At 41.7% G+C, this 13,168-nt stretch overlaps 2 protein-coding genes across 5 annotated transcripts in view; one reads left to right on the forward strand and one right to left on the reverse strand.

Moving 5' to 3' along the window:
• Positions 1-1,755, reverse strand: part of LOC139765160 (long-chain-fatty-acid--CoA ligase 1) — a 102,769-nt gene extending 101,014 nt beyond the window's left edge. The window contains exon 1 of one of the 2 annotated variants that reach the window (XM_071692401.1): positions 1,502-1,755. Coding sequence is in view for 1 of the 2 variants with exons in the window: in XM_071692403.1 (XP_071548504.1) it covers positions 1,502-1,520 (19 nt within the window). In the remaining variant the exon portion in view is untranslated. The remainder of the gene's footprint in view (positions 1-1,501) is intronic. The other variant, XM_071692403.1, reaches the window with a different exon arrangement.
• The window catches only part of Shrm (shroom), a 100,036-nt gene extending 87,381 nt beyond the window's left edge, over positions 1-12,655 (forward strand). The window contains exons 1-3 of one of the 3 annotated variants that reach the window (XM_071692405.1): positions 7,276-7,428; positions 9,477-9,527; positions 11,627-12,655. In XM_071692405.1, the coding sequence (XP_071548506.1) occupies positions 7,402-7,428; positions 9,477-9,527; positions 11,627-12,493 (945 nt within the window). In that variant the 5' untranslated portion in view covers positions 7,276-7,401 and the 3' untranslated portion in view covers positions 12,494-12,655. Of the gene's footprint in view, positions 1-7,275; positions 7,429-7,486; positions 7,506-9,476; positions 9,528-11,626 lie in introns of those variants that run through there. The other 2 variants (XM_071692407.1, XM_071692406.1) reach the window with 2 other exon arrangements.
• Positions 12,656-13,168: the final 513 nt, after the last annotated feature.

Consider the following 13,168-nt stretch of genomic DNA (forward strand, 5'->3'; position numbering starts at 1 on the left):
CAAAGAAGAAATACATGAAATTTATAAGCCTTACTTGGCCAGGAAAGTACTGGTTCCCAGGAGGTTCTGACTACCTGTACTGGGTCGATGCCTGTATCACGTGCTGAACGAAACTCAGTGGTTTCGCTTAACTTAACGTTCAGCGCCATAAGTTTCTCTCTTAAAAGTAATTGCGGTATTAAGAGTCACTCCGGTATGTAGGATTGCACAAGAATTAGTGTGGTGGTGTCGTGTTTCTGAATTCCACCCAGAAGTAAACATTAGGGTAATGATATTCACGTGCGTCATAATGAAGAAAGCGGACTACTGCAACGAAAAGTGTAGGTGGGCTGTGATTGGTCGGGCCGTGGGAGGGTAACATCGCCTGACCCGCGACGACCAATCAGCGAGAGGCTTCCATATCGATCCTGGAGTCGCGCGGTTGCCGAAGATTATTCCAGCCCCATTTGGTGTGTGAACTCTTTCACCTTTCCACAAATAGCTTACACAGGCTCCTATGTTCTTCTGCATGATCATATATTTACGTCCCCGTCAAATGCCCCATATGTGACAAAAACTTCCGGCACCATTCACTGCGTTTTCCAGCCTCGCGGCATACCAACTGGAACAACAGTTCCAGGAGTGCAACTTCCCAACTCTTCGTAATGTGATTAAAAATCAGTCATATTACACTGTGTCATTTGCTGTAGATCAATTGTGTCTTTAGATCAGTAAACACAAAGGTTATCTGATGAATACACATACGTTCCAAGAGCTTTTTCACACTCTAGGTTCATGATTTTTTTTCCTTTCTCTCTTGGAAGTTTACCTCAAAACACAAGCAAAGAACGTTGTAAGCAGAGCTTGTTCATATGAACAGTTGTTCTTCAGGTTCCTAATGGGACAATCAGTACTGTTCTTACCCTCCTTATCCTCGACTGTGTCATGGTAGGAAACTCCACTGAGAAGCAGGCTATTGTAGCGTGTTATATCCCAGTAACGAAGGAGGAAAAAAAAAGAGGCAAATACAATCAGCCAAAAATTTTCCTGCTGTGTGATGTCTTAGCGTTACCCACCTGTCACGCCAGACCAGCAGATCGATGTGTCCTACACCATTATGTGGTGTAATGTTCAAGAAGTGTGACATGCTTCTCCAACCACTCTAACACTACAGTCAAAAAGTTTCCAGGCACACACTCACCATACACATGTTACACGGAGTACATTATTGCTTTGAGTCTGGTTCTTGTGTGTGTGTGTGTGTGTGTGTGTGTGTGTGTGTGTGTGTGTGTGTAAGTTAATTATGGATGAAATTACAGCTTTAGAATATAGGTTGTGAGGACGAGCTGATGGATCCTTTCCCCATGAAATCCACCTTTGACAGGTGGATCAAAACAAATCCCAGCATTTTAACGAGAAGGTCCATCATACCCGTACATGATGTATGATTATTTCCATAACCCCAAACGGAGTTTAGAATACGGAGCAGCTAATTAGTGAACGTTACAGTTTACACACTTACCGGTATCTGCCTCGCTCATCTTGCGTAGAATAGAAACGACTTTTAGTACTTCCCCGCGCTCGCGGTCAACACTGCACTAGAATCCAGGAGCCACACGAGCTATCTATCCATTAACAAGTAGAGAGGGAAGAGAACAAGGGCGACACGCGAGTCGAGTAGAGTGCGTCAACGGAGCAGGACCACCGCCACAAGTCACACACCATGTGTTACTGAAGGGTGGAGTATGGAGGTGGCTGCGCTCGACCTAGTGTATACCAGACGAGCAGCCGCGATCGTCCCCCCACACACACTACCTCGCACGCGCACGTTTAAAAGTTGACGAGTTGGCCTTTTTTTTCTTCACACCCGTTTTATCGCGAAGGGGTACTCGTAGAGGGATGGTTTGTTTAAACGTCAATATATAAATCCCAGTGAACCAAAAGGGGGAGAATATAAAAGTTTTGTTCGAGAGAGAGAGGCGGTGAAGCGTGCAAGAATGCGTCCTGGAAACACACGTTTTCCTAAATGACAACTCAGCCATGGGTGGGACAGATCTACACAGCCCACATACTGTTCACTGGGATAGTCCGATCCCATGTTACCTGAGACGAGGTGATAGCCAGTCCGGAATACCCCCATATCTGGGAAAATTCTTTGCTGTTGCCTTGCCTCTTCTCGTGTCCTAACGTTATGTGTATTTGAATTCGTTAGGATTTACCACATAGTGGTACAAATATTCTCTCTCTCTCTCTCTCTCTCTCTCTCTCTCTCTCTCTCTCTCTCTCTCTCTCTCTCTCTCTCTCTCTCTCAGGTTCACCACTTCAGTCTCTCCAAACTGCTTTTCACTCTAAGGGAGTCCATGATCTCCCTGCTACTGATGGTAGCGCAGCCTTGGAACCTTTGAAGGCGCTTGTGGAAAGAGGTCGTGTGCAACACAAGGATACGCCGTAGGTGCTGTCAACACTCGCGTTCCGCCCGTCAGTGTACTCAATAGCACACAGGACATATGACCTTCTTCCAAACAGCACCAGTCCTTAGCGCGCTTCATTTCGCGTATGCCCCTCCAACATCGCCAGACACATTTAAGCTGATGCGTAATGAGAGGCTTTTGTGTACATAGATAACGTAAGATAGGCGAGGCGTGCCTTAGGTACCGTGAGATTAGAGACAGAGAGAGAGGGAGGGAGGGGGCAACAGTATATAAAATTAATAGAAAACGGAGTTCAACGTGAGCGTCGGGCCTGGCTTGAGAAGCCGCTATAAGGACGTGGTCTCATCACAAAAGCCTTAAGCAGCGGGAGACCATGCACTTCACTCCTCTGTCCCACCCACTAGATGGATGTCAACCAACGAGGGCGATGATGATGCCACAACTGACCCCAAGACGCATTTTCTTGACACATACAATACCGCATAAGCTCTAATGCAACTCTTGAACGGAGGAGGGTGCACGAATTTCCCATAGGCTGCAACCATTTCCATGCAACATTAAAAGTTTGTAGGCGTAGGTAATAATGGATGATAGGATATAGGGGCTGTATAGTATGACTCCCGCCGTACGGCGTAGTATATGGCACATATATATATGGCTGGCATCAAAGTAGATGACTAGAATGAGACATTTACCGACTGCAAATTGAATGGCTCTTGTATGACACACAGCGAATAGACGGCTCTAGCGTGACCCCCCCCCCCCTCATATATGACTGGGAACGGAAGGAGGCCCTGTAGTACGTCTGTACGTGTACCCCCGTTACGACTGGCGTCCCTACATACATACATACTGTTAATCGCAAACATCTCGTATCATCCGTTAATCTTCAAATCTCTCTCTCTCTCTCTCTCTCTCTCTCTCTCTCTCTCTCTCTCTCTCTCTCTCTCTCTCTCTCTCTCTCTCTCTCTCTCTCCACGGGGCATGGATCAGGGTCAAGCAAGCAGGCAGGCTGGCACGCACTGTAGTGAAGGAACGAGCAGTGCAGACTTACAGTTTATAAGGTTTCCAGTCCAAGTCGACGAAGGCTGGCGGGGAGGAGGGATAACCTGTGTGTGTGTGTGTGTGTGTGTGTGGAGAGATTCGCCCGGTCCATTCCCTGGCACGGGCCCCCTCCCACACAATAAACCTACCTCTAGGTATATGGGTCTCTTACCTTGAATCCTAGGATTTAGGTGGTGCGTCTCCATATCCTACGGGTCTCATGGGATGCCTTGATGTATTTCATGTTGGCGATCGAGGCCAGTTCAGAGCCGATCGAGAGCGAGTTAATGATCCAAATGTTATGGATGACTTGAGCAGTTGACAGGCCTATACATCCGGTGGTGATTACGTGTCCTGCCGTCCTGATTCTTCGACCCTCAACCAGCTGGCCCTAAATATGACCCATGGTTGTTCTTACTCGATCTCCAAAGACCATTTCAGACGGAGGAGGAAAAGGTTATGAGAGAGAGAGAGAGAGAGAGAGAGAGAGAGAGAGAGAGAGAGAGAGAGAGAGAGAGAGGGTAAGAAAGAAAAGTAACGTGGGATTTTTTTTTTTTTTCCAAAGACGTGGACAACCTTCGCTATATGTAGGATCAGCAAAGCACATTGAGTAAGGTTTAGCGGTGTAGGGGTAGCAGATACGGGACTTAATAACCGGCTTAAACCTTAATTTACGAACGGCTGCACAGTAACCGCACGATGTGGTGGCTTAACGACTGTTGTGTGGTATACCGAATGGCGAAGGCAATATTATACGCCGGCGTTTAGATTGAAGTAAACACATTTGTTCTGTACGCAAAGTTCCATAATGACTCACGATCAGCGTATTAACTCTCAGACAAATTGTGTTTACGGGCGCCTCGATGGTGAGCAGTGTGTACAAGATGTCTTAGAACCCTGACTTAGGTTCGATCCATGGACCTTCAGATATATAAAAGTCAATTTCCAAACCACCCTGCTACAACAGACGTATTAAGGAGGTACCCCTTACCCCCCGAACACTCCAGTCGTAGACAGTGATCATCGAAACCAAGTCTTACGTGAAATATGAGAAAGAAGGAAGAGAGAAAAGAAAGCAGAGAGGAGAGTAATTAATGAGTTTTGGGAAGGTGGGAAACTTGCCTTTTAAAGGCCCCAGTCCGAAAAAAAAAAAAGCAAAAAACATTGAGGTAAAGATCCAAGTTGTAAGCGGTGTTGGAAAATGACATTACAAGGACCGACTGCTCACAGTATCAATCAAGCCCCCTGCGATACCTGTCTTAATTGCAGTGACCAAATATAAGAAAAAAAAAAAATGTCTATAAACGGGGCAATGAACCCGTCCCACGCCTCATGATTGGCGACCTCTGGCATTTACTTGGGCGGGACCCGGCATCCCTGCGCTGCTTCGGAAGCTGTGAATGGCTCTCACAGTGATCATTCCTTCCCACGACACTGTCCTCATATTTACGCAATACTTATGACGTTCGTGACGACTGGGTAATTATTGGAACACTTTCAGACGTAAACTGATACGTCTTTGTAGCCTATCATGAACATGATGCTCAGAGAACTTCGACTTTTGAGTTCCCTGGTCGTGCGCCAGCGTCTCTTCTCGTCCTCTCCGCCCTCCCTCAAGCAGGTTCACAAAGGCCATGATTCAGCAGCAGCAGCAGTTGCCCGAACTCTAAATGTAGAGTACGAAAGTCGTGGCCATTGATACTTCCCAAAACACTCTTCAAGTTTGGCACTGTTCTCTCCTACAGTCGCTTTTTTCTTTCTGTCGAATATAGATAGTTACATACATGGATACGATCAGTCTTAAAGCATAACGGAAGGAAGGAATATAAGAAAACAATATTCAGGTGTGGACGAGTATGTGATTCATATTCTGAAAGTGAAGTCTTCGATTACTTTGTTCTTACACAGTTTTTGACTTCTCCGGTCGCTGGGTCCTGCTAGCGATGTAGGTTAGAAATTAATCTTATGTCGCTGAGATCTCTTTCCATTTATTTTTTTTTCCCATACGTATCTTGGATAACTGTTCGCTAGAATAAGATTGGTGTCTTTCACTTCATTAAACTCAAATAACTTAATGAGTATCCTGTTACTAGGCAAATGCCGTGATGAAAAGAGTCTTATTTTTTCAGTCGTGTGTTGGAGCTAAGAAACGGTGCAATGTTGCATGTTAGGTGTTTTGTACAGCTTATCCCTGTTGTATGTCGCGGATATTGCATCCGAAACAAAGCTTAGGATACTGTTAAAGAATCTAGTGCTACTGCGTAAGCAGTTATTTCGTAAGGAGGCTCGACTCAGTTCATGGTCATATACGCAGTGGGTGTATGCCAGACGTACGAATACCACATCTACACCGGTCAGTAACCCTTAAGAGTTACATAATCTTACCTGAACTATTACTTAAGGACTTGCTGCTCCTCGTAATGTTCAGCAAATATTTGTTAAATTAGTCTCATCCCTTGTTACGTCGGTGCGTACATCACATTTTCCTTTTTCGAGTTTTTTTTTAACATACATAATTCACTACAGTGGGCATTTCGGCTTCAGCCAGTTTCACAGTGGATATTTTCTTTTTTAGGATTATACAGGAATTCACATACCCGTCATATAGATGTCCTCATCTAGGGAGTTTTTATTACCAGATGGGAACTGGGGCGGAGTTGCATGGATTACGCGAAGGTTCGTGACTTTCCTCTGCTGCACAGGATCCGTGAGTCAGGGGCACTGATATGTAAAAGTTAAGTTTCTTCACCAACGCACTGGATGTTTGGGCCAGATTTGAGTTTACGATGTCTCAAACTGGTCGTTGGTTTCGTAAGAATAATTGACCTCTTTATCAGTAAATCGGATTTTTTTTTTAACGAAAGCACACGACCTCAGTCTAAATTGTGTTAATCTCTTACATAAAGCACGACCAAAAGTATCTTCAAGAGAACTTTTTCTTGCTCAAAATACTTGTATATTATAGGTAGTCATACATTTCATTCTTGAAACAACTAGAAAGTCCCGTCATTTGCCGTGAATTTCGATTTTACCCAGAACTTTACAGTTTCGGGAATAAACATGAGTGAGCTCCACAAAGCAGTGTTGATGTAATGTTTTACAAAACATACTTGCCTTAGTGGCCGTAAACGCGTCCTCTACGAAATAGTTTTCATGCTACGTTAGGTTAGCTTTGGTAATGATAGGTTATTGTCCTACAAACTTGGTCTAATCTTACCTAGCATAGCCTATAAAAAAAAAGTTTAGGAAGGGCGAATCTTCAGCTGAATGAAGAAAATAATAATGTGATTTAGCTGCCGTGAAGACATTCATGCACCTGTTGTAACGCAACACTCCTCATACTCAGGTAACCCTTAATAGGTATGACGCCTTTTCAGCAGGTATGGCTACGCCACTGACAAACCTTTTCATGTGAAATGACTTCTTGAATGAACCATCCTTACAAGCGTAGCGGTCCCGCTTCCTTGATTTTCCTGTATATGAATGTATTTTATGGATGTGTATCTTTATGTTTTTTCGACGTATCGCCATTTTTAGCCGTAATGAGACAGCACCAGGAACAGACAGCAGTCTTACTGGAGCTATCTTCGTTTGACTCTAATCTCTTTTTTTTTATGTAGAACGAAATAATGCAAATAAGAAATTCCTGCCCCTGCTCCTCTCTTAACTACCTTCTAAGACACGCAGGAGATACATAGTATAAGACAGCTGTTAAATAGAAAATTAACTTGAAAAAAAAGAAACAAGGTAAACAAGGCTGTTAGGAGTGTGAAGAGCACGGCAAGCAACGATTGGTTAAAAGATATTGCCGCGCTGGTCGGTAGGCGGGTACAAGACTAGTTGAGCTGCAAAGCATTGGTCAGTTGGTGGCCGGCGACACACAGGAGGGTTTACTGAGGATTTTATTCAACCACCGTCGTTCTCTTGAGAACTTCCACAAGTCACAATGGGTTTTTTATGCTGGAACGTATTGGTGAGCTGCTTCATAAAATGAGATTCCGGAATGTTACTAACGTTCCAAGGTCTGAAGATATAGGTTAACTTCGAGAGGTATAGTCATGTACAAACATAAATGGAAATTGTAAAAGTGATTAGCGGCAAAGTATGTCAGGTGAAGGCAGGTCCTGGTTATCCATCAGGCTGCATGGGCTTTGAGACAGCAGGGAAGGCATGAATGTGTTGTATGGGGAAACGTTGATCCTAAGTGTTATTTAGTGATTTGATAGACGAATTTTCAACAGAAATATCTCCATTTTTCACTTGTTGCACTAATGGATATATTAGTTAGTAGGAAATAGCATATTTTGACTAATGTAAAGTATGTGTGTCCCGCGAAAACTTACTTCAGCCCAAGGCCCAGGATGAAGTACCTTAATAGAAAGTAAGGAGGCAAGTGGTGTACATACAAAACCCTGTACAGCCTAAGATGGACTAGATTAGAAAGTGGGACAGGTAGTTAAGTATCTTGCTAGACAGAAATGAAGGTGTACTTAAGTGAAAGAACATGTATATCGCAAGAACCTTGAATGTGTGTGTGCCAAACCTGACGTATGGATGTGAAACGAAAATTAATTTTTTTTGCCATTTGAAAAATGCATTTATCCACAAAAGAATTATTGTTAAACGTAAAACCATTTTTTGTTTGGTTTTCTAGAGATCCGGACAATCTACCATCACCATGACGTTCTAAATCAAAGGTTTTATTAGTCTCGAAATATTTTGAACCTAAGCAATTCGCAAATTATGGATGAAGGGACAAGGGCTGCATTGTTCACTGGCTGGGTATCCACCTGCCAGCCCTCCCACACTTGTGCGTGTTTTATGTACAGTCACTTTAACATCCAAAGGGGAAAAAATGTATATCCCCTTAGTGAAAAAGAAATTAACAGTAGTAAAACACTTTACACAACGGAATAGCCGGCCAGCTTCGCTACGCACGCAATTAGTTATAAATATTGGATTGCTGAGTTTGTCCATGCTGTTGATCAGGAAATGGCGAGTTAAGGAATAATTTCGAGCTATGTATTTTACTCGGGTATACAAGATGTTGAATAATCTGCACGAGTTGTATGTAACATGTTGCTAACCGTCGCAACTTCGATTCGTTAAAGCCATCACTACTATTTTACGTAAATGCCAATGAAATAGACTTGGATCCCATGGGTGATATTTAACTAATAACTTTGTGGACTTTATTAGCAAGAGAAACTAGTGCTGGACAACAAATGTTTTCATGTTTGTTCTCCACTTTAATCGTTGGCAACATCAGTCATTGTGACACTTTGCCTTCTTTCGACCTCTCTAGTAATATCTCGTCCTCGCCTTAACCCAACGACAGCGTAGGGAACAAAACTGTGCATGACGGTTAAATGTCTTAATCATTTCAATGTATCTGTGATTTTCTAGTACACATGTTTGACTGCCTGTGTTAGACTCTGTCCATCCCGTATTTATTGTGGCCAGACCTAACACAACTCGCACCAGCTTATGCAAATCGGATTCGGAAATTCATGCATCACCTTCCACTTAACATGTAACAATGACGCCTTCCCAGATATGCTGGGGAGTTCTTACATGACATATATTTCGACCTTTTGTATCTACACGCTAAGGCCGACGACAAATTTATTTCGAGCATCAACTCTACCTCGCCTGCACGTATGAAGGATTTGCATTTACAGTGATTTCATTGTTTACCTACACTACTGATTACAGTTAACGACCACTTCAGAAGCTTATTTTTCTCGGTTACAGTAGATAAAGAACAGTTGTCAGGGCTGGTTGTCTAAACTTACGGCACACGGTAAATTTAAATTTTGTATTATGGTATCAAATGTACTACAGCCAGATATCCCGTCATTGGAATGAGTTGTACTGCACACATAAAAATATGCGAAACCTTGGAATAAAAATCTTTTTGAAAAGTTACGGTCCAGCCTACATGACCGTCAAAGAACTGGGTAGGGACGAGAACTGACTATTACTACTGTCTTTGGAAACCTAAGATCTTATATTTTTCAGGTGGTGATAGCATGGATGGGAGCAACCATACAAGCAGCACCAGAGGACCAGGTAAGTGAACACTGTTTGAGCTAGGCATTTGAGATAACCACAAGATATATCTTCTGCTCTTTCCTTAGCATTAAGGGTAACTACATGTGTCTGGAAATGCAGATACCTTTTAAAGTGGTACGGCATGCCTTTTCTCTAGAATTAAGAAGCTTGAGACGATAAAAACCAAAATATGTAAATAGTATAAATCTGCCAACTAGAAACCACTAGGGATAGACATAGTGTTAGCGGTCATGTATCCATGCGAGATGTCACGTTAAAAATAGGATCCCATATTAAGTGTAGTTGCAGTGTAATCGGTGTGGTTGTAAGACTTGAAGAATAATGCGTAGAAGGTTGAGGAATAGACAGACATTCACTTCTGGAGACCTTTGCATTGATTTAAATGTAGTGTTGATTAGGCTGTATACATACAAATGATACATATATTGCTTGAGGTAGTCGTAGGAAGGTAAATACACACAAACCATAAGAAAGTTTAACTTTCTGATTCCCTCTTCAATTTCCCAGAATGGTTAGAGCAAATGGAATAGCATTTCAGCAAGTTGAAAAAAAAGGCCTTGACATGTTTGTGGCATAAGGACTAATTACCATGAATGGAGGTTATGAAAAGCATTGGGGAATGCGAGATGAAGGAATTGATTGAAACATGATAATGATTCATTAGATTTGGTATACAGAAAGTGTCAAGTGTCATAGCATGTTTATGACGACAAAGAGTACTGCAAATCCTTTTTAGGCCAGTAAAATTACCAAGTCATTTTGGGTCTCGCATTCAAACTTTTATGAATCCATGGAACCCACTGTCACTCGGTGAAGTAACCCACTGATTCCCCATCACGCTTTTATGGAAAATTTTGAAAACCCGTTCTATGCACCCATCACCAATTAGGTTTAACAGAAGCAAGTGAAGAACTTGGTAGAAGTCAAAGAAAGGAATATCTTGTGCTGTATCCACATGTTTTTTATCTGAACAGGACTTCTTGGTAGGTAAATTGGGAAACTAAGTTTTTGGATATCATTATACCATTTTACTATAACGAAAAAAAAATAGTTCAAAATCTACCTCGTCCTAGATTTGTAAGAATGGCACACCCTTGCTACTACTTATAACTGAATGAAGTAATTGTTTCATTGTATTCTTAATTTAACAAATGTCTTGGTGGAAAACTTGGAGAAATGGGGGTGAAGTTGTTGGACTAACAGATCCGTGAGATAGTTGATGTAGAACTTTAGGCAGATAAGTTGTTCATTTCATATTAGTATAGCTTTAAATTGATGTAAAATGAATGATAGACAAGTTGGTAATTTCATTAGTATAGCTTTGTGTAGATAGACTATGAAGAAACGGGTAGATAAATGACTTCAGATTTCAGATGAAGATTCCAGTGGTTATGGACTGCTTTAATTTTTATTGCTTAAAATGTAAATTGGGTCTTCAATCATAAAAACTGATCTTTCATCGTAACATAGACATCTTAGACATGGCTGAGGATGTTTGAAGGTAAGAAACATGCGTTCGATCCATCCCATGGGAGAAGCTAATGCCGTAGCTTGAAAAGAGCATAAAGGCATTCCAGACTGTTCGCAGGCCATTGTGCTAAGAAATGGAAAAAAATTCATTGTTGTAGTGGTTATGTATAAACTTCGTGCTTTGGGGTACATCAGTTTTCACAAGATAAAGCATTAATTTCCTTGCGTCACTTTAAGGTCATTTTAAACTGGATACAATTGTATCCAAACTCGGGTCTCAATGGAATCTGGTGATTTTTGTTAGCATGGATGAAGTACTTTTAATGTTATCAGCAAAATACAAGAGGATGTTGAAATATACATATAGGGGGGAAGAGGAGGTACTGGAATGCATTGACATTGAGTGTATGTCTTGTGCATGTCTAATTCCTAGATATTGATGTACATAATTTCTATTGAGGTACATGCACTGCATTTGTTCACTCGTTAGTAGGAAGATCATACTATTAAAATCTCTGTATGGTATGGCAGCCATACTTGAGGTATAGCAGTATTGAGTATACTTCAGAGACTTGTTAATGTGAATTTTCAAAATGGAACAAGATCAAATATTAATTGTATTGCAGGATTCATTCACACGGTCGAACCTATTCAGTGGTTTGGAGGTCCCTGGCCACTGCTTCACTGCACTTTCCTTCTGCAAACTGATCTGTACAGAATGTAACAACTGCTATGAGGATTACATTAAATGTGGGTTTGATGCAAGGAAATCGCTGTTGGACATACCATTAGCAGGACCATTCTTCCCAGAGTTCTTTAATCTTCTTAACCCGCCACCAGTTGACTCTGTATATCCCCCTCCAGTTCACGATGATCCTGTTATTCCTGCAGCAGTCGACCCCATCACACCTTGGCAGATTTATCCTTGGTCAGCTGAGCATCCGATTCCCAATCCAACTGAAAATGTCGTACCACCTGCAGAGTATGAATCGGATTTAAAGCCTCGGCCAACAAGTTTGCCCGATGAGAGACCGTATGGTCACCCTTCTCATGAAACAACAGCTCATCCCATCAAACCTTTAAATACTGATCCTTTGCCAGTCAGTGCTGAACCTATGCCGAATCTTCCTTTGAAGCCTTATCCGAATGCGGAGCCAGAACCCCCTGCAGAGCATGAATCCTATTTAGAGGTTCAGACAACAAGTCTGCCAGGTCACCCTTCCCAAGAAACTACAACAGGTCATCCAAATGAACCTTTGCTGACTGATCCTCTACAGACTACAACAGCTCATTCAAGTGAACCTTTACTGACTGATCCTTTGCCAACTTCCTCCATGCCAGTCAGCATTAATCCGCCACCGAATCTCTCTGTAAAGCCCGAGTCGACTGACGAGCCCGAACTACTTGTAGAGCAAGAATCATCTTTAGACCCTTGGGCAACAAGTCTGCCTCCAGAGTCTCTCCCAGTTCAACCTTCTTTAGAAAATCCATGAAATGTTATCATTTAAGTATACATTTCGATGAGATATTTATGAAATTTGATAAAGCCTCTGATGTAACTTTGAATGGCCTTCCCATGAATAATTTGTAAAACAAAAAAAAATGTATGTGAAGCAAATTTTTTGTAATATGTGAATAAAGATATATCGTTTAAATTCATATTTCATCCCACAACCAGGAGGAACATTGGTCACCACCTGCTACTTTTGCAAAGTACAAAATATATTTATGGGTCCTGCACTGTTTAATTATGTTTGGAAATGACTATGATGTATCATGGGTATCTGGCTCGGATAATACATTGTTTATTTGAAAATGACATTCAACTTGACAAGGTACATAAATGTCAACTTTCTACCTTGCCATGTGGGAGACAAAAAGCATCTGCATAAAGTAATATGTCCAGAAGTGAAAATTTCAAGTTGATTTAGGCTGAATTCCTGGTTGAACTTTGTTACATAAATAAAGCAAAATCCTAATTTTTTTAAGCTATTCAGTTCTTTATGGTATGAGAAACTGGTGTATTAAATTACATCTCTTAAGTTGCAAGTTAAAGTGAGACTCATGATTGATTGTCAAAACAAAAAGTGTCATACTATACAAGCAAGTTCTTTCCCCAAAGATGGAATTTTCAAAATATAAGCCAAGTTAAGTTCCTTCTTTAACTT

The sequence above is a fragment of the Panulirus ornatus genome, chromosome 53, assembly GCF_036320965.1.
Source record: "Panulirus ornatus isolate Po-2019 chromosome 53, ASM3632096v1, whole genome shotgun sequence".
NCBI classification, from domain to species: domain Eukaryota; kingdom Metazoa; phylum Arthropoda; class Malacostraca; order Decapoda; family Palinuridae; genus Panulirus; species Panulirus ornatus.